The following is a 24,510-nucleotide window of genomic DNA, read 5'->3' as shown; positions in this document are numbered from 1 at the left end:
GATATCTCACTATTTTTGACTTTTCTGAGCCTGTCAAGTCCTTCTTTTGACCCATTTTGCCAAAGGAAAGGAAGTTGCCTAATAATTATGCACACCTGATATAGGGTGTTGATGTCATTAGACCACACCCCTTCTCATTACAGAGATGCACATCACCTAATATGCTTAATTGGTAGTAGGCTTTCGAGCCTATACAGCTTGGAGTAAGACAACATGCATAAAGAGGATGATGTGGTCAAAATACTCATTTGCCTAATAATTCTGCACTCCCTGTATGTCTGATCTTATTGATTCTTCTGAAAAGCCTTTATGCTGTTGCTCACAATAAACCCATAATCTCACCAACGTGTATTGTGCTGAAAGGAGATTGCAACGCTGTATACAGATTCACAAAATTGAACACCTTTGTCAAATAGCAGATAGCCAAAGGATCCAGTCTATGGAATAGCATTGTGTTGTAGCTGCAGAACCTCATGCCATTGGGTAGTGGAAGTGATGATGGTCTGGCTGCCTCACTCTGAATGTAGGGCCTAGTATACAACACTTTTTTGCTTTTGCAAACACTTCGATTCTTAGTTTGCAACTGCAAAAAGTGTTTAGCCATGTACCAAACCCATTTTAGAATCCATCAAAATTTTACCAACTCATAAAATGTGTTTGTGACTAATTAGATGGGTCATGTTTAGAGCATCCCTTCAAAATACCAAAGTTTTGTCAGCTGTACTAGTTGTTTGGACCAGAATTCGGGTCACCTACCTTTGAAAAGTTATTGACTCCCACATTGTAGGGTAAGTCTTTCTCAAAAGGGAAGGAGATTCTCTTTGGATTTTCCCCTTAGTGAATTGTTGAAAAAGTTTCTGGGAGAGTAGGCCGTGTTCAATGGAACCACTACCAGCTCTCTTAGAAACTTAAATGAAAAAAAAATTGTTTAGCCAGCCCGCTGTCCTTTTCTGTTACTCGGGCTGTTCAGATTATTTATATTCAATGCAATATGGTGGTCTGCTTACCCTTGGAGGCCACCATCCCTGTGATCGTATCCAATCAGTGAGTTGCAGTTTGCACCCAACCTAATTAATATTAACTAGTTAGGTCTAAGTGAGACCAACTCAGATTTGGAACTTTATGAACCCACCTATTAGTACATACATCAGTTTGCAAAATTCATTTTTGACTGGTAGAATGATACAGCTGATCCTTAACTATTACAGTTCTGAAAATATGCCATTCAACCTATTTCCAGCTGAATTATTAGGATCCAAGCACTCTGACTATTTTAGGGCACCAGTCATCACACCATGATCTTCTCGCTACTCTTCAGTGCTGCTCCTCCGATGATAAAATTGTTGGGAGGTACACCAAATGAACTGAAGCATAGGACGGAGGCTAAATCATAGCTAGCATGACAAAGGTGTGAAAGCTGAAGCCCAGTCCCCAACACAATTCCCCAGCATGTACACTACTTTAGAACTTCAAGGGGAAGAACTCCCAGTTACTACTTACATCTGGATCTTTGCAGCCTTCTGTGGAGTTTAGTACAGATCAGCGTGCTTTAGGAAAAACATTTTTTTGGTAGAGTGAGGCAGGTGGGTAGTGAGTGAGCAGATAAATTAAAATTGCCCGGGCATGAACCAGTGTCCATACATTTATTTGACATTACAACCGCTTCATAAAATCCGCTTGGAATTTTAATGTTGCCTTAGATATTATTCTTTCATTTACCTTTTTCTGCTTGAAGTTCTAAATTAATACATTTTAAAAAATGTATATATTTTCTTTCTTATGACATTTTATTTTCTAATCCATTTAAAGGTTTAACATGGACATTACAGATGAGCCTCAGAAGAAAATCTTCAAGGCACGCAAGACCATGAAAGTGAGTGACCGGCAGCAATTGGAAGTGGTTTATAAAGTGAAAGAAGACTTTAAATTCCTGAACGGTAGGCACGAGAATGGTGATTCTGATGCCTCTTCTTTAAATGATCCAGACTGTATGGAGGATAAGGAGTCAATCGGTATGCTAGATATCTGCCTTGAACCTAACAGCAAGAACGTTAGTCCCAAGGAAGCAACAGTATCTGGCAATATGGAAAGTGCAAAATGTACCCAAGGTTCTGAACTCCTGCTGACAGACGAAGTTCTCATTGAGACGAATCCCACCACTTTTGCAGCTGCAGCTGCCAAACAGCTTTTTCTTAATGATACTATAGACGTTAATAAAGTGTGTGGTACAACAGATCAAGATTTGGACCTGCTAGAAAGCAAAGAGTTTATTGAAGAACAGGATGACAAGAAAAATGCTGGGTCTGTTGAAACTACCAATACTATTTCTGACCAGCCAGTAGAAATTGAACCAGTGGATACAGCACTGTCGGAAGAACGGCCAGTGGAGGAGCTGGTGGAAGAGGATCACATGATGTTAGAAGTACAAACAGGCAGATGCATGAAAGAGCAGTTGTCTGTGGGTGAGCAGCAGTTGAACGAACTACCTGAACATGGGGTGATGGGTGAAGTTCAACAGGAACAGATGTTGGTGGAGTCACTTCAGCAGGAACTTTTGGAGGAGGTACCAGAGGGGGTGTTTTCTGATGAGCCACAGGGAGATGCAGAGCTACTCGCAGAGCCATTGCAGGACTCAGTAGCAGAAGAGGTTGGAATGCCTGTTGCAGTAGACTGCCAGCTGGAGCAGGCTGAAATAGCTGAGGCCTGGGCAGAGGAAAGTGGACTGCAGGAGCTGACTGAGCAGGTCAAGGCCAAGCCAATCAAAATGGGTGAGCTGAAGGAGGGGCTGGCCTCAGATGCACAAGTGATGTCTCAGTTATTAGAGCCGGTTGAGGAGGAACCAACAGAAGATCAGCTTCTCGAGGAATTGGCAGAGGAGAAGCAGTTTGAAGAGGAGCTTACAGAAGATAATCTGCTTGACGAGCTCACAGAAGAGCAGCCACCAGCAAAAGACATACATAAATGTGAGGCAGCAAGTTCAGTGATTGGGCATGAACCGTTGGCAGAGGAAGAAAAGGTAGATGCTGCAGAGGTTATTAAAGAGAAATTTGACATACTAGAGAAAGCTGAATCCTGGTCGGTGGTGGCAGAAGAAGAATCAGTGATGACTGAAGAAAAGAAGGATGTTGAGATAAAAAATGCTGTCATTATAGAAAGTCAAGCAGAACTGGTGCTGCAGCTCCCACAAGTAGAAAATGAACAGGGGCAAACAGCAGTGGGGAAGCAGGAACTAGTGGAGGATGCTGCAGTAATGGAGTGCAGCTCTGATGTAGCAGAAATGGCAGAGGATGTAGAGCAAAGCAAGATCCTGCAGGAAGATAATTGTGTTGATGCCGGGGAAGCAGCGATAACCAGCAGTATAGAGATGGTTTCAGACTCGAGGATTGAAAAAACTGATCTACCAGAGAACACTTTTCTGACACCTACGGAGGATCTGCAGAATAACTGTAGCATGGAGAACTCTGATTCCATGGAGACTGATGATATTATTCCTATTTTGGAAAAATTGGCCCCTGTTGAAGATGGGTTTAATTCTTTTTCCAAGCCACCTGTACTTTTCGAGGCGAAGCCTGGTCCTATGCTTGAGGACAAGGTAGAGGTGAATCAGGGTTCTCCATCTAAGCAGGAGCACACCGAGAACCTGCCTTCAGAAGCCTTCCTGGTGCTATCGGATGAAGACGATCCCTGCATTGAAGACGTGGTTGCCAGTGCTGTTCAGTTGAAGCAGTCTAGTCCAGCAGGTATGATGAGCAACTACTTCTATTGCTTTGAGTGATGAGAACATTTGCGATTCATTTTGGTGAAAAGTCTTTCTGCAACTGGTGCAGAGACTCTTGCGCCACTGCTACAAAAACAATCATAAATATTTGTCTGAAACTGATTGCAATTAGTGTGGGATGCCTTATATTGACTTTGTTGGGCAGCATGTTTCTGGCATTTTGAAAACTGCTTTAATGAAGGGTACTTGTTCTCAAGAGGTTTCAGTTTTGGAGTTTAGAATGTATATGGGTAACTGAGAAGTAAATACATTTACAATACATGGACCATCCTAAAACACAACTGCCTGATTTCAGTTAGTGTTCTATTGTGCATTAGAATGTGTCCCATTTTTTCATTCTATACCTGAACTTTTCTGTACAAACGCCCACACCTGAAAGCACTACTGAAACTCCATCCAGGCAGCCCAAAGATTACTAGTGAATGGCAGCAACTTAGTGCCCTGTCTGCCGGTCTATGCTGCCAACCTATGTTAATTTTGGGACGCTGCAAACCTCACATTGCTCACTGGCTTTATATACCCGGACAGTGTTCTGCCATGGGGGAGAAAATTAAATTGTAGCTCTTTCATGGGATCTCCATTGAGGAGACTATCTTATTTTAACGGACATGTATATTTAAGGCATGTGTGGCTGTAGATACACATGCTGTGCATACTCCTGTCATCTAGTGTTGGGCATGGATGTGTGCAACAGAGGCATTTGGCAGTTTATCCTCCGATGAGCCGGATCATTGTTCACTTGCTTGGAACGTCCATACATCCACCAAAAAGGCAGCTTTCTCTCCAGGACACCCAGGATGAAGCCTCCGCTCCTAAACACAGGAAAAAGACAGACAGTGCCACCAGTCCACTACCTGCTTCTCCGTCACCAACACAGTCCACACAGGACTTTCCTTCACCTAACTCCTCACATGAGGACCCTCTTTCCTCAGTCCTCAGGGATCACCATTTCCATACAGTGGGGATAAGGGGGGGATGGATCCTACACCCATTTCCCGCAACCAGTCCACTGCGACACTTGCTGAGTCCGCAGCAGACACCAACCTTGATCTTTACCCAGCTTGACTGGCCCCTCTCTGCATGTGTGTGTGTGTGTGTGTGTGTGTGTGTGTAGGTGTAGATACACACACACACACTCTCGCTCTCTTTCTCTTCCTCTCACTTTCTCTAGCTCTTTCTGTCGTTCTCTCTCTCTGCCTCCACATATCAGGAGCTCCTTGCCACAGCAGCGGTCTACCATTAAGTTTCCCTTTATTCAGATCCGATGGAAGAGGATTTTCTAATGAGAACCTCGCCTCCATACAATGCACTACACAATACCTCGTTATGCTTAAAGGTATGATTTGCAGTGTGAATCTTTTCTTGAATCACATGCTATACATTATTCCGCCATCTAGTGGTTTGGTCTGAAATTCTCAAATATAGTATTCACCCTTCTCTCTTTTTATTTTTGTTGTTGTTCTTGGACATCAAGAGTCCCACTGTTTGGTGTCCTATCCAGCCTTTTCTGATGTTATACACCCAACCTGGAAGCTCCCACTCATAGTCACCATCTTCATATTCTTTTTTTTTTCTTTTTTCCGTTGAATAGTGAAGCATTGCTAAAGGCTCTTCAATCCTCGAAGAAAAACGTTTTTAATGAAGTTTTTCATCTAACAAAAACCAAGGAAGATCACTGAAAGAGAAATACTGAAGAGGGATATCTATCAGATACGTCAATCTGATGTCAGAGGACAGGGGGGATCCCTGTTCCGTGTGATATGGAGAAGACACTGTTTGGAAGTTGCCGGGAGTGGCACCATTAATTTGCCTAGAAAGACAAACATCAAGCATGCAATCTGTGTGCTAGACCACAACAGCGAAGACTACTAGGCCTGTGTGGATTTTAAACTGAAGACAATAAGGGCAAGGGACAAGCAAAGGCCGGCATACTACGCCATGCAGGGCCAGAAGCCCACACCAAAGACCTGGGGTTGTCGGGTGAATGCAAGGATAACCTTGCTGAAGGGGCAGAATGCTCGGATGCCGATCTGAGAATCGTGGACGTCAAGATGGAACAACACAAACCTAACGCTGCAAAAACATTCAGGGTAAAGTCAAACATTGGACTCAAAAGCACAGAGAACGTAATCAGTGTCGAAAAAAATTGACAATCAAAAGCAAGCGAAGACAAAGAGAACCCTCTGGGTCACAGGGCAGAGACACCGCTGGCAGCCAAACATCCAGAAAGACAGCAACGTCAAACGACGATCGAAGTCTAAAGGTTTTGAAGAGTGATCGAAGTTGAGAAGGTTTGACATCGAAGGGAGAAAGAAGAGGGAAAAGCCGAAAAGAGCATAGAAAGACACAACTTAAAAGAAAGCCTTGATGTCAAAAAGGAAATCACAGTGGTGCTCAAGTCCAAAGATTGAGCCACTGAAATTGAGCGTAAAACAGCAACTCGAAACAGAAATGTCTGCAGTTCTGCAGTCGAAAAATGATTTTGATGCATTCCTTTGACAATTCCGAATTCCTCAGACTCTGACATCTAAAGAGCAGACAGAGACACTTTGAAGAACTAGAACACCCAATGACACCTGAGCCACAGGAGGAGGAAGAAGATCATGAAGTCTTCGAGGAAGAGGATCCTGACAATTGGGCCATGGAGATGTTTCAGGACTTTAAAGATTCTGACTTTACTGAAACTCAATAGCAAGACATTGAAACCGATTCCCCAAAGAGGAAATTGACACTCTTCGGTCTCTGGATGAGATTGCTCTGTATGGGCAGTGTATAAAAAAAGCAGCTGAAATGTATGGAGTGCAATTAGAATAGGTAAAACCCAATCTTGCTTTCTTCTAGAGACACTGCTGCCTTCTCAGACCATGAACCAGTTCCTGCCAATGCTGCCCAGCATTTTAAATTAGGGGAGAGAAGCTTTCAAGGAGCCTGCAAAGTGCAGAGCTGTGACAGAGGGAAGAGAAAAATTATAAACATTCATCCAAAGATCATCTATACATAAGAGGAACAGTCCCAGCTGAAACTATTATAGCAGTTACAGCCAGAAAAAGGGCAAACCTCCTAACTATGTCCGGTCCACCTCCAGACAAAGAAAATAAGAAGATGGATATGGTCGGTTGAAAATTCGAGGGAAGCGGCAACTCAATGGAGAATCTCTAAATCTAACGCTCTGCTAAATAGGTGTGCATAACAGCAATGGGATGAAATGGCAGAGCTAATGAAGCATTTTCATGAACATTCCAACAAATTACAAAACACAAGAGATACTTGTGTTTTGTGGCAGTCTCTTACTGTGAGAACTGTGGGGAAAATTATGAGGAAAGTGGCCTCGGGCATCCCTCTCACTCCATATGCAAAGCTACATAGGAGATGTAAGGAAAGCCTCCTGGACATGGTTACCCCCTAACTTTTTGCCCTTGCTGATGCGAAGGTATGATTTGAAAGTGTGCTGGGACCCTGCTAACCAGGCCCCAGCACCAGTGTTCTTTCCCTAAACTGTACCTTTGTCTCCACAATTGGCACAACCCTGGCACTCAGGTAAGTACTTGTAACTGGTACCAAGGGCCCTGATGCCAGGGAAGGTCTCTAAGGGCTGCATCATGTCTTATGCCACCCTAGGGATCCCTCACTCAGCACATGCACACTGCTTCACAGCTTTTGTGTGCTGGTGGGGAGAAAATGACTAAGTCGACATGGCACTCAACTCAGAGTGCCATGCCAACCTCACACTGCCTGTGGCATAGGTAAGTCACCCCTCTAGCAGGCCTTACAGCCCTAAGGCAGGGTGCACTGTACCACAGGTGAGGGCATATGTGCATGAGCACTATGCCCCTACAGTGTCTAAGCAAAACCTTAGACATTGTAAGTGCATGGTAGCCATAAGAGTATATGGTCTGGGAGTTTGTCAGACACGAACTCCACAGTTCCATAATGGCTACATTGAAAACTGGGAAGTTTGGTATCAAACTTCTCAGCACAATAAATGCACACTGATGCCAGTGTGCAAATTATTGTAACATACACCCAGAGGGCATCTTAGAGATGCCCCCTAAATACCTAGTTCTAGTGTAGGCTGACCAGCTTCTGCCAGTCTGCCACACACCAGACATGTTGCTGGCCACATGGGGACAGTGCCTTTGTCACTCTGTGGCCAGGAACAAAACCTGTACTGGGTGGAGGTGCTTCTCAACTCCCCCTGCAGGAACTGTAACACCTGGCGGTTAGCCTCAAAGGCTCACCCCTTTTGTTACAGCGCCCCAGGGCATCCCATCTAGTGTAGATGCCCGCCCCTCCGGCCACTCCCCCCACTTTTGGCGGCAAGGCTGGAGGAGATAATGAGAAAAACAAGGAGGAGTCACCCACCAGTCATGACAGCCCCTAAGGTGTCCTGAGCTGAGGTGACCTCTGCCTTGAAAAATCCTACATCTTGAGTTTGAAGGATTCCCCCAATAGGATTAGGGCTGTGCCCCCCTCCCCACAGGGACGAGGCACAAAGAGGGTGTAGCCACCCTCAAGGACAGTAGCCATTGGCTACTGCCCTCCCAGACCTAAACAAACCCCTAAATTTAGTATTAAGGGGCACCCAAGAACCCAGGAAATCGGATTCCTGCAACCTGAAGAAAGAAGGACGACTCCTGACCTACAAGCCTGCAGAGATGGAGGAAGGCAGCTGCTTTGGCCCCAGCCCTACCGGCTTGTCTCCAACTTCGAAAACCTGCTCCAGCGACGCATCCGACAGGGACCAGCGACTTCTGAAGCCTCAGAGGACTGCCCTGGACTACAGGACCAAGAAACTCCTGTGAACAGCGGCCCTGTTCAAAACCAGCTACTTCTTTGCAACAAAGAAGCAACTTCCAAAAACTTCACGTTTCCCGCCGGAAGTGTGAGACTCTAGACTCTGCACACGATGCCCCCGGCTCAACCTGCAGAAAACCAACACCTCAGGGAGGACTCCCAGGCGACTGCGAGCCCGTGAGTAACCAGAGATGAACCCCCTGAGCCCTCACAGCGACACCTGCAGAGAGAATCCAGAGGCTCCCCCTGACCGCGACTGCCTGTAACAAGGGACCCAACGCCTGGAACCAACACTGCACCCGCAGCCCCCAAGACCTGAAGGAACTGAACTATGGCGCAGGAGTGACCCCCAGGCGACCCTCTGCCTTGCATGGTGGTGGCTGTCCTGAGAAGCCCTCCTGTGCCTGCCTGTACCGCTAGAGTGACCCCCGGATCCCTCCATTGAAACCTATATAAAACCCGACGCCTGCTTTGCACACTGCACCCGGCCGCCCCTGTGCCACTGAGGGTGTGTTTTGTGTGCCTACTTGTGTCTCCCCCCCCCCCCCCCCCCCCCCCCCCCAGTGCTCTACAAAACCCCCCTGGTCTGCCCCTGAGGAGGCAGGTACTTACCTGCTGGCAGACTGGATCCGGAGCACCCCTGTTCTCCATAGGCGCCTATGTGTTTTGGGCACCTCTTTGACCTCTGCACCTGACCGGCCCTGAGCTGCTGGTGTGGTAACTTTGGGGTTGCCTTGAACCCCCAACGGTGGGCTGCCTATGCCCCAGGACTGAGACTTGTAAGTGTTTTACTTACCTCCTAATCTAACCTTTACTTCACCTAAAACTGTTTATTTTTGCACTGTGTCCACTTTGAAAATAGCTTATTGCCATATTTACAAAGACTGTACATGAAATTGTTTTCATTCAAAGTTCCTAAGGTATCTAAGTGAAGTACCTTACATTTAAAGTGTTTGATGTAAATCTTGAACCTGTGGTTCTTAAAATAAACTAAGAAAAGATATTTTTCAATATAAAAACCTATTGGCCTGGAGTAAGTCTTTGAGTGTGTGTTCCTCATTTATTGCGTGTGTGTGTACAACAAATGCTTAACACTACCCTCTGATAAGCCTACTGCTCGACCACACTGTCACAAAATAGAGCACTAGAATTATCTACTTTTGCCACTATCTTACCTCTAAGGGGAACCCTTGGACTCTGTGCACGCTCTTTCTTACTTTGAAATAGTATATACAGAGCCAACTTCCTACAGGAGACCAATTTAGGAATGGCCTCAAAACCACAGGCTACAGGGAGTTGAGAGAATCTAGTGGTTGTCACACAGAAAATACAGGAGGTAATGGTATGGTTAAACAGATGACATTTAACAGCGGGAAGACCTTTTACACAACCCACTCCAACAGTAACCATTACTACAGATGCCTCACATATGGTTTGGGGAGTATATATGGCTCGCTCAGTCAGGGGTGTATGGTGGTGGGGGCAGAAAGGGGTATGGACAAGAAGCATTCCAGCATACCGATGTCCTGGAACGAATAACTGTTTCTAGCCTTAAAAGCCTTTCAGAAAGAGTTGTGGGGGAAATCTCTAGTAATCCAAACAGGAAATACTACAATTCTGTCGGACATCGACAAAATGGGAACAACTCAATCCTTTGTTCTACTAAGACTAGCGCAGGAGATCTGGAAGTGGGCCTATCGGAGACAAACTTACCTAATGGCAATTCATCTTCCAGGGAAAGACAAAGTCCAATGAACAAGTTAAGCAGACAAGCATAATCCTCCTACGAATGGGAACTCAATCAAGCAGTACTCAAACAGATAGTCAAACATTGGGGAACACCAGAAACAGATTTGTTTGCAACACAAAGAAAAGCAAAATGCCAATACTTTACGTGCAGACATCCACACCATCAATCCCTGGGGAATGCTCGTTCAATACACTGGTCAGGGAGGTTTGCTTACACTTTTCTGCTGATACTGATGTTACACAGAGTAATCAAATGCAAACAACACAAGAGGGTGCTAATACATACTGCCCCTCGGTGGGCGAGACAAACATGGTACTCAGAAGTAACACAAATGGCACAGGGCAGCATTCAGAAATTACCTAGACAACTAGACCTGCTGTCAATGCAAGAGAGGAGAGTGCGCTATCCAGAACCAGAGTCTTTCAGTTTGGCAGCATAGCTCCTGAAACCTTATAGTTTGAACATCTAGGCTTACCGAAAATCACAATGGCATTCTCAGAGAAGCGAAAAGGCAAACAGCAGTGAAATGTTACATAACCAAATGAGAAAGATAGTCAATGTGGTGCCAAAGAATGGACCTATTGCAGGAAAATACTGAGGACTCAACAGTCCTAAAAAACCTTACCCACCTACGAGACTGAAAACTAAGTTATGCGTCATAAAAGGTACATCTAGCAGCGATTTTTGGCCTACTCAAGAGGTCATATAGGAAGACGTTTCTTCAGAACGCCAGTCGTAAAACGATTCCTGGAGGGGGCACAGGGAATACTATCACTCCATGGGTGCTGGCACCCACATGGAACCTTAATCTAGTACTAACACAACTAATGAGGAAACCTTTTGAGCCCCTACACAAAGCCTTATTAAAAATGCTTACGCTGAAAACAGCCTTTCTGGTGGCAATGACATCACTCCACAGGGTGAGTGAACCACGTGTTTATAAACCAAGAACCATGCCTACAGGTCCACAAGGACAGAATAGTCCTTAAGACAGATCCTCAATTCTTAAGAAAAGTAATTTTGCAGTTTCATATCAATCAAACAATATAAATTTCACGTTTTTTCCAAGAACCAAAAAATCAAGCGGAAAGAGCGTTACGCACGACAGATGTAAGAATCATGTACTAAATCGAAAGAACAAAGAGAAGTAGAAAGACAAAGTAGTTGTTTCTTTCTTTTGCAGACAACAATGTGGGTAAACCAGTGACTAAGAATACAATTGCTAAATGAATATCACAAACAACTTAATTGTCACACAACTGCAGGAATACAGTTAAATTCTAAACCAAAAGCACACTCCACACAAAAAAGGAGCCACCTTTTCCTTTCTAACAAATATACCCTTAGAGGACATTTGCATGGCAGCTACTTGGTCATCAGTCCACACGTTTACTAAGCATTATTGCATAAACATTCAAATGAGCAAGAAAGCTCAAGTTGGACACAAAGTGCTTAGACACCGATTTACAATTTTTAGCTCATCTTCATCCCAGCCAACATGATTAGGAAACTGCCTCAAAATCAATGCACAGCATGTGAATCCAGAAAAGATTCACGCTGCAAAACAAAATGGTTTCTTACCGGTAGGAGTGGTTTTGCAGATAACAAGTGAACCCCCCACCTCCCCTAGAAGATGACAGATGAGAACATTAAGATTTGAGAAAAGAAGGTTAATAATCTGAAGATGGTGACCACGAGTGGGAGCTTTTATGGAGAGGGCTTATGACGTCAGAGGAGTCTGGATAGGATACCAAAGAGTGGGACCGTCGACACCCAACAGCAACAAAAAGGGAAAAAAAAGAGAAGGACTACTGCTGTATTGGAGAAATCCGGATCTAACCACTATATGGCGGAATAATGCACGGCATGTGAAGCAGAAAAATCTTCAACCTGCAAAACTACTCCTAGTAGGAAACCATTTTGTTACTTCATATAGCTGACATTTTCCAATAAAAGCTGTAAGGACTGTCTATCTGGTCCTTCTTACATTAGAGCAGCGGTTCCCAACCTGTGGTCTGCGGACCCCCAGGGGTCAGTGACACATTCCCAGGGAGTCGGCAGGCCTGGGGCGACAGGAAGGCACTTCTCCAGCTGAGGCATCTGGATGAAAATGCGTGTGTTTTAAAAATATATATATTTATTACCTAATCTGTGCTGCAGTTTTACAAGCACTGCAAAGTTCCTTGTACAACCAGCAGCTTTCCTGCAAAAATAAATGCCTCAAGATAACTCAGGTGATTAATATACCTGCTGGAGAGGGATGGGATTTTTGTCTAGTGCCAGTTTTGACTCATCTAAGGTAGCACAGATAGTTAATATGCCTTCTGCAAAGAACGTACATCATGCAAAGAAAAGTGTTTTATGTACATAGCACAGTGGGTTACTGCTTTCGTCACACATATTCTTTTGTTATTGTGTAGTTCATATGTTACAATCTTAATCTAGCACAGTGAGCTATGACCTGCCATTAGAGAGCTGCATGCTAATTGCAAATTAAACAGTTTTTCTTCTCAAGTCTGTCATTATCCTTACGCTGCTAAAAAAAAAAAAAAAAAAAAAGGTTGCTTGCATAGAAATATATTTTTATCATTAAAGTCAACGCTATTCTCTGTTATGTTTTGAATCATGCTTTTGTGCTCCTTCATCACTGTTGCACCTGTTCCTTTTTGCAGGGTCATCCCCTGTCTTTTTGCCTCCTTTTTTTCAAATTTTTCTGACCAGTTTTTGTTGACTTTAGGATTCTGCGCACTTTACCACTGCTTAACAGTGCTAAAGTGTATATGCTCTCTGTGTAAATTGTACTGTTTCGTTTATCCATGAGTGGCATATTTGATTTACTGGTAAGTCCCTAGTAAAGTGCACTGGAGGTGCCCAGGGCCTGTAAATCAAATGCTACTAATGGGCATGCAGCACTGGTTGTGCCACCCACATTAGTAGCCCTGTAAACATGGCTCAGACCTGCCACTGCAGTGTCTGTGTGGGGAGTTTTAAACTGCCAGTTCGACTTGCCGGGCCTAAACCTTACCTTTTACTACATGTCAGGCACCCCATTAATTTTTTTTTGATTTTTGCATACTTTTCAATATAAAATAATTATATCTTTAGTAATTTGAGTATTTGTTTGGTGTGTACTTGTTTGTGTATTTTTTGTGAATAACTGTTTTAATGTTTGACATTTTAATTTGTGCAAATTGCTTTGGGGTCCCCTGCTTCCATTAGTGAATCTGTGGGGGTCCTTGGGTCAGAATGTTGGGAACCACTGCGTTAGAGGTCAGGTTCCCCCTGACTCTCTTGTGGTACATGCAGCATGAAAGAGGGCCAATTCTCAAGCAACTGGAGATGCCCTCCTACTGATAAAGAAAAATAAAAGACTAGATGCTGCGGGTAAGAGTGGCAGTGCAGTCCGCTTACCACGGGTGTATTGCCAATTCTGTAGCTCTCTTTGGCAGATACGACAGAACCACTTGGGATGAAATGGAGGGACGTCTTCAGTACCTACCATAAAAATACAGGAAAAGAGGGCATGAGTTAGTTTCTGAAGGAAAATTAATTTTGAACACTACAATATGATGTGCCCGTGATGCCGCCAACACTGAGAAAGGAGGCTTGAGTTGATGCCCCGAGCAGCAGATGCTGTGCCTATCAGGGTTGAAACCGGAGATACGGCAGAACTCGGTGGCCCTTCCTTTTGACAGCCAACATCTTTTCGGGCAAAAGCTTTGGGCACACTTCAAACGCTTACTTTGTGGTCCCTTTCACCGCACTCCCTTCCGTGGAGACTTGAAACAAACTTCTCCCAAAGCCTCCACAGCGTACAATCACCCACAGGCCCTTTCACCCTCGGAGGTTTTCCAGGAGGCACTCAGAGGGGTAATTACTACAAAGTAAGACATGGTAATGATTTTACGCTTTCTCAACCCCCTACAAAGGAAAGGCACATTCCAGATTTGCCATTGCCAGAAGGGTAGTCAAATGTATCCAAACCTGCTATGCTAAAGCAAAGAGAAACTTATCTATCCCCCCTGAAGCCCATTCTTCTCACAAAACTGGAGCCTCCATGGCCTTCCTGGGGAATATTCCAGCAGCTCACATATGCAAAGCAGCTACCTGGTCCACACCACACACCTTTTAAAACCACTACTGTGGGGATATGATTGCCCACCAACATGTCAAAGCGGCCAGGGAGTACTCCATACACTTTTTCAATCCACCGTAGCACCCACAGGTTAGCCACTGCTTTTGGGAGGACTGCTTTACAGTATGTGTAGTCTATGCACAGCATCTGTATCTGCCGCCACACATTTCTCAAGCAAAAAAGTTTACTTGCCCAGTAGACATCTGATCGTGGCATGTAATGCTGTAGAATCACAGACACCTGTGGTCCTTGCAGTTATCTTTATATTCTTTTCCACTTTCTTTTTTGCATTGACATCCCTCTTACATCGCTTGGCATATCACTCCAACCTCACCCGCCTAATGGAGGAAAAGAATCTAATAATGGAGTCGATGCCCATGCGCATTACCAGCAAAAGTAAGTCTCTGAAACTTGGGACTCAAAAGATGTCTTTGGAGAAGGACAATTTGCACACATCCGGGCCCAACACTATATGGCAGGAGTATGCACGACATGCAAATCTACAGCACTACATGCCACAACAGATGTCTGCTGGGTAAGTAACATTTTCCTTTTTGCACAATGAAGTAAGTCAGTCCTTAAATCTATTGCCATTTACACATCTTCTCACAAAAAGTAAGCCTGACCTTCTGACTTTGTTATAATGTTTAATAATAAGTAGCTGAAACCTATAGAATCTGGCATAACTTCTCCCAGTAATCAGAAAAGACCTATAACATTTACCAATGGGTAGACACCTAACCAGTAAAAGCATCTTCATATGCACATGAAGTGGCAGCCAACATGCATATGGCTATAGAATTACAAATATGTAAAACAAAAAACAAAAAAATAGTCTGCAGAATAATGCACAACTCCTTTCAGTATGGCCTAAGAGGAATCATCACAGTGAAGACCCCCAACGTTTATCACAATAGGTGGCTAATTCCAAATCCCTTGCCAAGGACCATAATCTGTGAATTTGCTTGTAACAACATACATGTCTACAGCATGTATCAGTGTGATAACCCACTGTTACAGGCTTTAACTAATAGTTGTTACAATGAATAAGCCGGGCCTACTGCCATTTGTTATATTTTTTCATAATAAGCAGATCAATCCTAACGCTTCGAACACAACTTTTCCCAGTTCACCAGCCAGACCTGTAGCTTTTCACCATAACCAAGTCTGGCCTACTCTTTTGAGTATTACATTTCCCACAAGGCAATAATTAGGTTAAGTCATAACAGCATAAAGGTATACATAACTACAGTTGGCTAACCAAAGCACTCTCTCTTAAGAAGACCTAACAAGAATTCTCACAGAGCAAATCTTTTATAAGCATGGTTCGGTGCGAGGTCTAAACAGTACCAAAACCCTTGCCTACTGCAGAAATATGTGAGGCTCCACATAGCAAAATCCTTACCTGCAGGCATTCAAACTGAGAAACAACAATCCACCCTTAAATGGATTTGTAATAGCGTACACTTTTTTACAATAACCGAATTTCTACTGTATACATCGTAATTCAGAATAAAGTTATCAGGCCTATAGTTAATTGGCTGGCCGCCATAACCAACTCAGTCCTTTGTAACAGAGTATAATGTTTGCCACAAAGTGAAACACAAACATGCTTTTCAGCAGAACCACACTACTTCATCTCAATGAAATCCTGTAGAAACATCTGGGTGGAGACTAAGCCCATGTCAGTAGTACTGATAGCGCTTTTTTGTTGATCACATTAGGTTTGGCGACAGCTCTGCTGACAAGCCCCGCCTTTAAAGGACCAGAGATTATACTTTCCCCCAATCTTTTATATCCAATGTCAATTTCTTTAGAATTTTTTTAATTTTCTGATAGTATCTTTCTACCAATCTATTATATTGGGAACGATGAAGTGATGTTGTTTATCTGGGTGGTTTGTAGGATTCAACAGATTTGTAATAATCGAGGCAGAAGTTCCTTGTTCTCTCAGTATCTCTTTTGGTAAACCCCCCTCACAATTAAAGAGAGTAGAATATCTGATAGAGACTTCTAGTTGCAGATTCCTTACCTTAGAATTTTCCACCAGGCATCGGACTGGATCAGGAGATTTTTTCTTCGAGCAATTCCCTTGTGCGTCTGTAGGTGGCGTCGGTCGACTCTGTAGGCGTCGTGGTCGCCGTCATAACATCGGGAGTAGTACATAGACGCCGCCCTCGTGCAGTGATGTCAGTTCTTTTCTTTCCGAGTCACCAGCTGATCTGAGAGAGAGCTACCCTCTGCTATTTTTTTGGCCGAATTCAACCGTTTTGTCAATATTTTTTGGTGCGACCTTTGGTGCGTCGAGGATGTCCCCGAAGACCTGGTTCAAGCCGTGAGAGGACTGCCACTGCATGATGTCGGTGACGGACCCTCATCGTGTCTGCCTGTGGTACCTTGAGCGTGACCACAACCCGAAGTCGTGCTCAGAGTGCTGGGTGATGCATCCGAAGGCTTTGAGGGAGCAGTCCCTAAAGCTGATGGCGGCCCGGCACTCGACTCTGTGTAGGTCCCGATCTCGCTCGAGAGGAAGGTCTCGATCGGTCGCGGAGCCACCACCACTCGTCTTCTTCAAAATCTTCGGGTCAAGGTAAGAAGAAGTAGTCCCATTGCTCTCTGACTTCACCCCGTCGCTCGGTCGGCACGGGATGAGCGTTCATGAACTAGGCCTCTGTCCTCGGAGCCTACGTCTGGGTCTGCTCCGCGCTTCCCCGAGTTTGCCGGAGCGACCCCCACCCAACTCCGAGTTCTACGAGGCCATGCGCCTCATCTTTGGGCGTGCCGACCCCGATATGGCACCTTCGGGCCCAAGGGGCTTGGCTGAGGGGCCTTTGGGTTCCGCGCGCCGGTGGCTTCGGCCCCAGCCACCGAGGTCACCTCCGGATCCGTGCACGGATCTGCACCGACGCCGGCAGCCAAGACCTTCCCCGGCGCCGGGTTGTTTAGCAACGCTCACGACGTCGGTAGTGCCTACTATTGACGCCGACCCGATTCTCATTCCAGACGACTCGGAGCGGCATCGGCTGACACTGCCATCGGCTTCGGTGGGCCCCATTCGCCCGAGGTCGGATTCTGACCCAGTTTCCTATGGGTACGAATACGGGGATGAATTGGAGGGGTCCCTGGACCCTTATGAATACTAGGAAGACCCTACTATGGACTGGGCACAGGACTTTGGCGAGGCCAGTGGTCTTGATACTTCTCCTGACTATGGAATGCTGTCTCCTCCTACGGGGGCTACAGCGGAGGGAGCTACCTATGGTATGGTGGTTAGTAGGGCGGCTGAGGTCCTTGGCCTTGAGCTACCTACTGTCGAAGTCAGGTCTAGCCTCCTGACGGAGGTGCTTCAGCCTGAATCTACTTCTGAACCCCTTCGCCCATTTAATGAGGCCCTCACTGACGTCCTTTTGGGTACGTGGTCCAAACCCAACACAGGGGCTCCTGTAAACAGGACTATCACTCGCCGCCATCGGCCTGCGCCGAACGACCCGAAGTTCCTGTCCCAAAATCCTACGCCTGAGAGTCTTGTTATCCAGGCGTCCTCTTCTTCTGGCGTGTTCCCTTCCGCACCCCCAGATAGGGAATCCAAAAGGCTGGAACAATTTGGTAAGAAGTTATTTTCCGCCTCTAGCCTCGCGCTGCGGTCTGTGAACACTGCATGTCTTTTGGGCCGTTATTCCCACTCCCTGTGGGATACGGTTGCGAAAGTCCTGCCGCAGATACCGGAGGAGGCCCGTGCTATTGTCTCCCAAGCAGTCAAAGATTGGAGAGACGCGGCGAAGTTCACCATCCGTTGTGGGCTGGATACGACAAACTCTCTGGGCAGATCGGTTGCTACGACAGTGGCCTTACGGCACCATGCCTGGTTACGTACTTCTGGTTTCTCTGGGGATGTCCAACAGTCACTCATGGACATGCCCTTTGATGGCACCTGTCTCTTCGGAGACAAAGCGGACTCTGCCTTGGAGAGGTTCAAGGAGTTCAGGGCTGTGGCTCGGTCCCTTGGCCTTTCTGCCACCCACCGCCCCCCCCCCCCCCTCCACACACACACACACACACACACACACACAGTCCGCTTTTCGTCCATTTCGTGGCCACGGAAGGGGTGCCATGTCGCGTCCTTAACCAAGCCATCGGGCCATGCATGCTGGACAGCCTATGCGTGGCCGGGGGCGCAGAATCCCACGTGGTCGTGGGTCAGGGATCCAGAGGTCTGTCCAGTCCAACCCCTCCCCGCAGCAGCCGCCAAAACCTTCCTAGTCCGTCCCCTCACTCCCGCCCAGTAGGTGGCGGAATCCGCCATCACCTGCCCCACTGGGAACATATCACCACGGACGGGTGGGTTTTGCAAATCATTCGGAAGGGCTACTCCCTCCCTTTCGAATCTGCACCACCACAAATGCCACCATCCTTCTATCCTCTTTCGGAGGATCATTTGGTGCTTCTCCACCAGGAATAGCGGATCTTTTGGCCAAGAGGGCTATAGAAAGGGTCCCTGTGCCAGAAGTAGGTTGTGGTTGTTATTCCCAATACTTTCTGATACCAAAGAAGGACAAAGGCTTGCGCCCTATCCTAGATCTTTGGGACCTGAACTACTTCCTCAAGAAGAAGTTCAAAATGCTCACCCTGGCTCAGGTTCTGTCTGCCTTAGACCCAGAAGACTGGATGGAAGCGTTGGACTTGCAGGACGCTTATTTCCACATCCCCATCCTGCCTGCCCACAGACGTTACCTACGATTCGTGTTAGGTCATGAGCACTTTCAGTTTACTGTTCTCCCTTTTGGCCTTACCAGTGCCCCTCGGGTGTTCACGAAAGTGATGGCGGTGGTTGCAGCTCATCTGCGCAGGTTCTAGGTCTCAGTCTTCCCCTACCTAGGCGACTGGCTGTTGAACGCGCCTTCGCCCCAGAGAGTGGTCTCATACCTTCAGACTACGGCAAACCTCCTGCACCAGCTGGGGTTCACTATCAACGTGCCGAAGTCACACCTGACTCCCTCACAGGCGCTCCCTTTCATTGGGGTAGTTCTGGACACAGTGCGGTTTTGGCCTTATCCTCCCCAAAAGCGAGTCCAAGACATTCAGGCTATGATTCTGATCTTTCAGCCTTGGTCTTGGGTTTCGGTGAGACAGACTGTGAGGCTGCTGGGCCTCTTGGCCTCCTGCACCCTGCTAGTAGCACATGCCAGGTGGCATATGCGGGCTCTGCAGTGGGACTTGAAGTTCCAGTGGGTGCAGCATCAGGGGAATTTCTCCAACATGGTCCAGATCTCGGAGGGGACTACGAAAGACCTGCAGTGGTGGCTTTCGAATCCCAATTGGGTCAATGGCAGATCCCTCTCCCTTCCCCAACCAGATCTCTCAATAGTGACAGATGCGTCGCTTCTGGGTTGGGGCGGTCACATGGGAGAGGCTGAGATCAGAGGCCTCTGGTCTGCGGTGGAGTCAGGACTCCACATCAACATGCTGGAGCTCCGAGCAATCAGACTTGCTTTGAAAGCATTCCTTCCCTCTCTTAAAGGGAAAGTGGTGCAGGTGTTCACGGACAACACTACCACCATGAGCTACTCCAACAAACAAGGCGGAGTAGGGTCCTGGACCCTATGTCAGGAGGCACTACGCCTCTGGACATGGCTGGAACATCAGGGCATTACCCTGATGGTTCAACATCTGGCGGGCTCTCTCAACGCCAGGGCAGACGAACTCCACTGCAGACGCACTGTCGATCACGAATGGCGGCTCCATCCGGAGGTGGCGCAAGGTCTCTTTCTCAAGTGGGGAGAGCCTTGGCAAGATCTGTTCTTCTCCAAAGAGAACGTGCAATGTCAGCTATTTTGCGTGTTGGAGTTTCCAAGGCGGCACTCGCTCGGAGACGCTTTTTGTCTCAAGTGGAACTCCGGCCTACTTTATGCCTTCCCGCCTATCCCTCTTCTGCCCAGAGTTCTCAAAAAGATCAAGAGCGACCGGGCCCAAGTTATTTTGGTGGCTCCGGACTGGGCTCGAAGAGTGTGGTATCCCGAGCTACTGAGCATGTCCATCGATCCTCCACTCAGACTGCCTCTTCGGGGGGGTGGGTGGGTCTTCTGTTGCAGCAGCAGGGGACAGTCCTGCACCCGAACCTGTCCAACCTCTGCCTTCATGTGTGGAGATTGAACAGCAACAGTTGACGGCATTTGCCCTTCCACCCGAAGTCTGCAAGGTTATCTTGGCAGACAGGCGTCCCTCGACTAAAACTGTATACGCCTGTCACTGTAATAAATTTGTGGCACCAACAAATCTGTTGACCCCCCTATCTGCCCCTCTTTCAGAGGTTCTTCTATTAATTCTTTCCTTAGCCCAGCAGGGCTCTGCATTGGGCACCCTTAAGGGGTATCTGTCTGCCTTTTCCACCTTTCTTAGGCTTCCTGATCAGCCCTCACTCTTTAAATCTCCTCTTGTGAGTATGTTATTAAAGGGGCTCACCCACTTATTTCCTCCCACTCCCTTCATCATGCCTCAGTGGGATCTTAATCTTGTGCTTACTTTTCTTGATGTGTACTCCCTTTGAGCCTTTGCATAATTGTCCCTTCCGGCTTCTCACATTCAAAACTGTCTGCTCGCAGGGTGAGTGAGCTTCAGGTCCTTTCTTCAAATCCTCCGTACTTGTCCGTACACCCTGACAAAGTGGTGTTACGCACTAGAGCTTCCTTCCTTCCTAAGGTGGTTACACCGTTTCATGTAGGCCAGTCCATCACTTTGCCTACCTTCTACGCGCCCCCACATCCTTCCCATGAGGAGGAGAGACTCCACCGTCTGGACCCAAAAAGAGAGTTGGCGTTCTATCTCAATCGTACTAAAGACTTCTGGGTGGACGATCAACTCTTTGTTGGCTATGTGGGTGTGAAGAAAGGGAAGGCGGTGCAGAAATGTACCATCTCTCAATGGGTGCTTCTTTGCATCAAAATGTGCTACGCTTTGGTGAAAAAGCAACCTCCTGACGGCTTGCGGGCTCATTCTACCATGGCCACTGCGTTAGCACGCGGAGTTCCTGTCCTGGATATCTGTCAGGCAGCTACGTGGGCATCTCTGCACACGTTTCCTAAGCATTACTGCCTGGACAGTCAGGTCACTCAGGATGGCTACTTTGGTCGTTTGGTCCTGCAGGACTTTCTAGCATGATCATAGTTCGCAGCCCACCACTGAGGATGGCATTGCTTGGGTATCTATTCTAAGGTAAGGAATCTCCATCTAGAAGTCTGTCAGATGTACAGGTTACTTACCTTCGGTAAAGAAAGATCTGGTAGAGACATATTCTAGTTGCAGATTCCTTACCACCCACCCATCCTTCCTGCTTGCAAACGGATTTCTAGGGACAGGGATTCCCCCCTTTCAGGTCCTTAACTTTGGCGCACCAATATCCGTGTTCTTAGCGGCTCTGCGCTCTGGTGTGGAAAGTCGTTAAAAGAAACTGATGTCACTGGGCGAGGGCGGCGTCTATGTACTACTCTTGACGTCATCACGGCGACCACAATTGCTACGACGCCTGCGGAGTCGACCGACGCCACCTACCAACGCGCAAGGGTATTGCTCGAATAAAAAATCTCCGGATCCAGTCTGACGTCTGGGGGAAAGTCCTAAGGTAAGGAATCTGCAACTAGAATATGTCTCTACCAGATATTTTGTTACCGAAGGTAAGTAACTTGTACATCTGCCACACTTGCTGCTATTATTCCACGCATGGAGAATACTTCTGGTTACCTATTAACGAAATGGAGAATAACTACAACATGTTTGTGCCATCGTCCTGATTGTTGTTTTTTCCTTCCTTTGATGACCTCTTGCTATGAGCAAACCTTGCAAACTGTCTGTTTGAATTGTTGGGTCACAGGCAGCTGCTGTGAAGCAATGCGGTACACTAACCCTTTTTATCTCTGAAAATAAGGGCATGTTAGAGGGTCTTTGGGTTCCTTTCTATTTGTGATCAGAGTTTACTGTAGCACCAGGTCTTTGCTTTGAGCCCTGAAGAGCAGCAGTGCGTCCATTCGGGCCCGACCACTCTATGGGGGACAACAGATGGAGCCCAAACAGTAGTGAAGACTCCTTTGGCCACTGATCGAACCCGGAAGTGCAGCTTGGATGAACATGAACTTTGAGGCTCAGCAACTATGGCAGCTGGGAGAGAGAAGACCCTGTGGATTTTGGCAGCCCTGTCTGACCAGGGCCACGAAAAGCACACCAGACACCGCCTGGATGCCACAGTGGGGAGGCCGGGCCAACACCAGCTGAGGGACAAGAGTTGCCCAGTCTGTGGTCTATACGCTGGTCCCCTCTGGGGGACCCACATTTGGATGGTGGATGTTTGAGAAGGCCCCAGGCCCAAAGCAGACTGAGTTAGGGCTGTCGCAGAAGAAGGAATAGAATGTGAGGCACTGAAACACTTTACAGACACACCACAGTGCACTGTTTTCCTATCGTCTCATCCTCAACCTGAATTTGCAATCATCAGTCGCCAGTAGATGCCATTTAGCACCCAAATGAGGTGGAAGCACAAAAACCAGTGGCAACCCATAAGTGTAAAAAAGATGCTACCCTGGGAGATATGCTGACTAAGGCCAATGGCCAGAAATAAGACCCATTATGCGACCCGCAGATGGCGGAACACCCTAGCCAAGTCTACCCTCCCCAGAACGCAGAGCAGGAGATCCCTATAGTCCGCTACTTTATTGAGTTCTTCTTCAGTAAGCTGCGAGACGACTTCACCACACTGAGGGTTGAGATAGCAGCAGACTTGAAGGAAGTTAAGGAAGTGACAGATTTGTGCCAGAGGATCGCTGCCTTAGAGGATAATTGCCACGTCAAAGAGGAACGCAGGCAATTTTAGGCCTACAGGAACAACACTTCACTCTCAGACACAACTTGAGGATAAGAAAACAGACTGTGTTTATCCAGTGTCAGAATTAAGGGTGTCCCCCTTAATGTGGAGAACGACGATCTTGAGGGTCTGGTCACCTGTCTCTAAATAACTCCTACCATACCTTACAGAGATAGACATTATTTTGAAACTCTCACACACTGAGCAGGGTTCCCTGCAGGCTCTCCAGGCATGCCCCAGGTTATACTTGCCTGCGTACATCACTGTAAGAAGAGCGACGCTCTTCTGACCGCAGCAAGAAGCCATAACCGCCTCTCATTCAAATGCAACCAAAAAAGGCTCTATCAAGACCTCTCTCCCACCACTCTCCAGCGCTGCTGTGCCCTCCGAGAGGGGAGCACCTTCCTTTGGGGGTACAAAAGTGTTAAATACAGATAGGGCCACCCCTTCCAGCTTATCTTCGACTGGGACAAGGAGAAACGTGTAGTGCACATCATGGAAGAATCCTGTCTGGTCCTGGGACTGGACCAGACAACAGTTGATTCCGACATCATTGCTAATACAAATAAGCCATAGACACACACTGGATGCAGGTCACGCCGGCAGTGAACCCTTAGACAGAAAGCCCTCAGGTCCACCAGGGCTTATGCCTGTCCAGAGCATTCAGAGTTCCTTCCCCTGCTTCGGCAGTGGAGCCCCACCAGGGACTAGAGGCCATCATGAAGGGAACCGATCCACTCTCACAAGCTTGCCCTGGACTGCCCAAGAACCTTCGGATACTAGTTGGCACCAAACATGATCAACAGAAATCACTCAAACTTTGCTAGGGCACTGCGGAGTGCAAGCAGCTGAGTCGGAGTAAACACCATTATGGTGATTGGCGAGACGAATCTCCTAAAGACAGCTGTGATAGCCCCCATCTCTGGAGCACCCCAGTTCCAAGTTCTTCTCCCCAGTTTGAGGACTCATTCTCATTGGTCCAACCTTTCCTACACACAGTGCATACATCAGGCCTATAGGACTGATGAGTCCTAACTACCTTTACTACAAAGCCCAGCTCCGCAGCTGTTCCACATGTCCACTGCATTGTAAAGGTACTCTGCCTCAATATTAGAGGGCTCAATACCCAGTGAACCGCCTGGTCACACTTCCTATTGCAAGGCTCAGACTGTAATATCTTTCTCTTACAAGTAACCCACCTACCT

General features: G+C 46.9%; 1 protein-coding gene across 6 annotated transcripts in view; it reads left to right on the top strand.

Annotated features, from left to right (window-relative positions):
* ATF7IP (activating transcription factor 7 interacting protein) overlaps positions 1 to 24,510 on the top strand; it is an 828,655-nt gene that overhangs the window by 206,926 nt on the left and 597,219 nt on the right. For all 6 annotated transcript variants that reach the window (XM_069231239.1, XM_069231237.1, XM_069231238.1 and 3 more), the window contains one exon: positions 1,810 to 3,740. In XM_069231239.1, coding sequence (XP_069087340.1) covers positions 1,817 to 3,740 — 1,924 coding nt within the window. In that variant the 5' untranslated portion in view covers positions 1,810 to 1,816. The remainder of the gene's footprint in view (positions 1 to 1,809; positions 3,741 to 24,510) is intronic.

The sequence above is a fragment of the Pleurodeles waltl genome, chromosome 4_2 (genome assembly GCF_031143425.1).
Source record: "Pleurodeles waltl isolate 20211129_DDA chromosome 4_2, aPleWal1.hap1.20221129, whole genome shotgun sequence".
NCBI lineage: Eukaryota > Metazoa > Chordata > Amphibia > Caudata > Salamandridae > Pleurodeles > Pleurodeles waltl.
The sequence above is the reverse complement of the archived record's forward strand: the minus strand, read 5'-3'. Positions and strand labels throughout refer to the sequence as shown.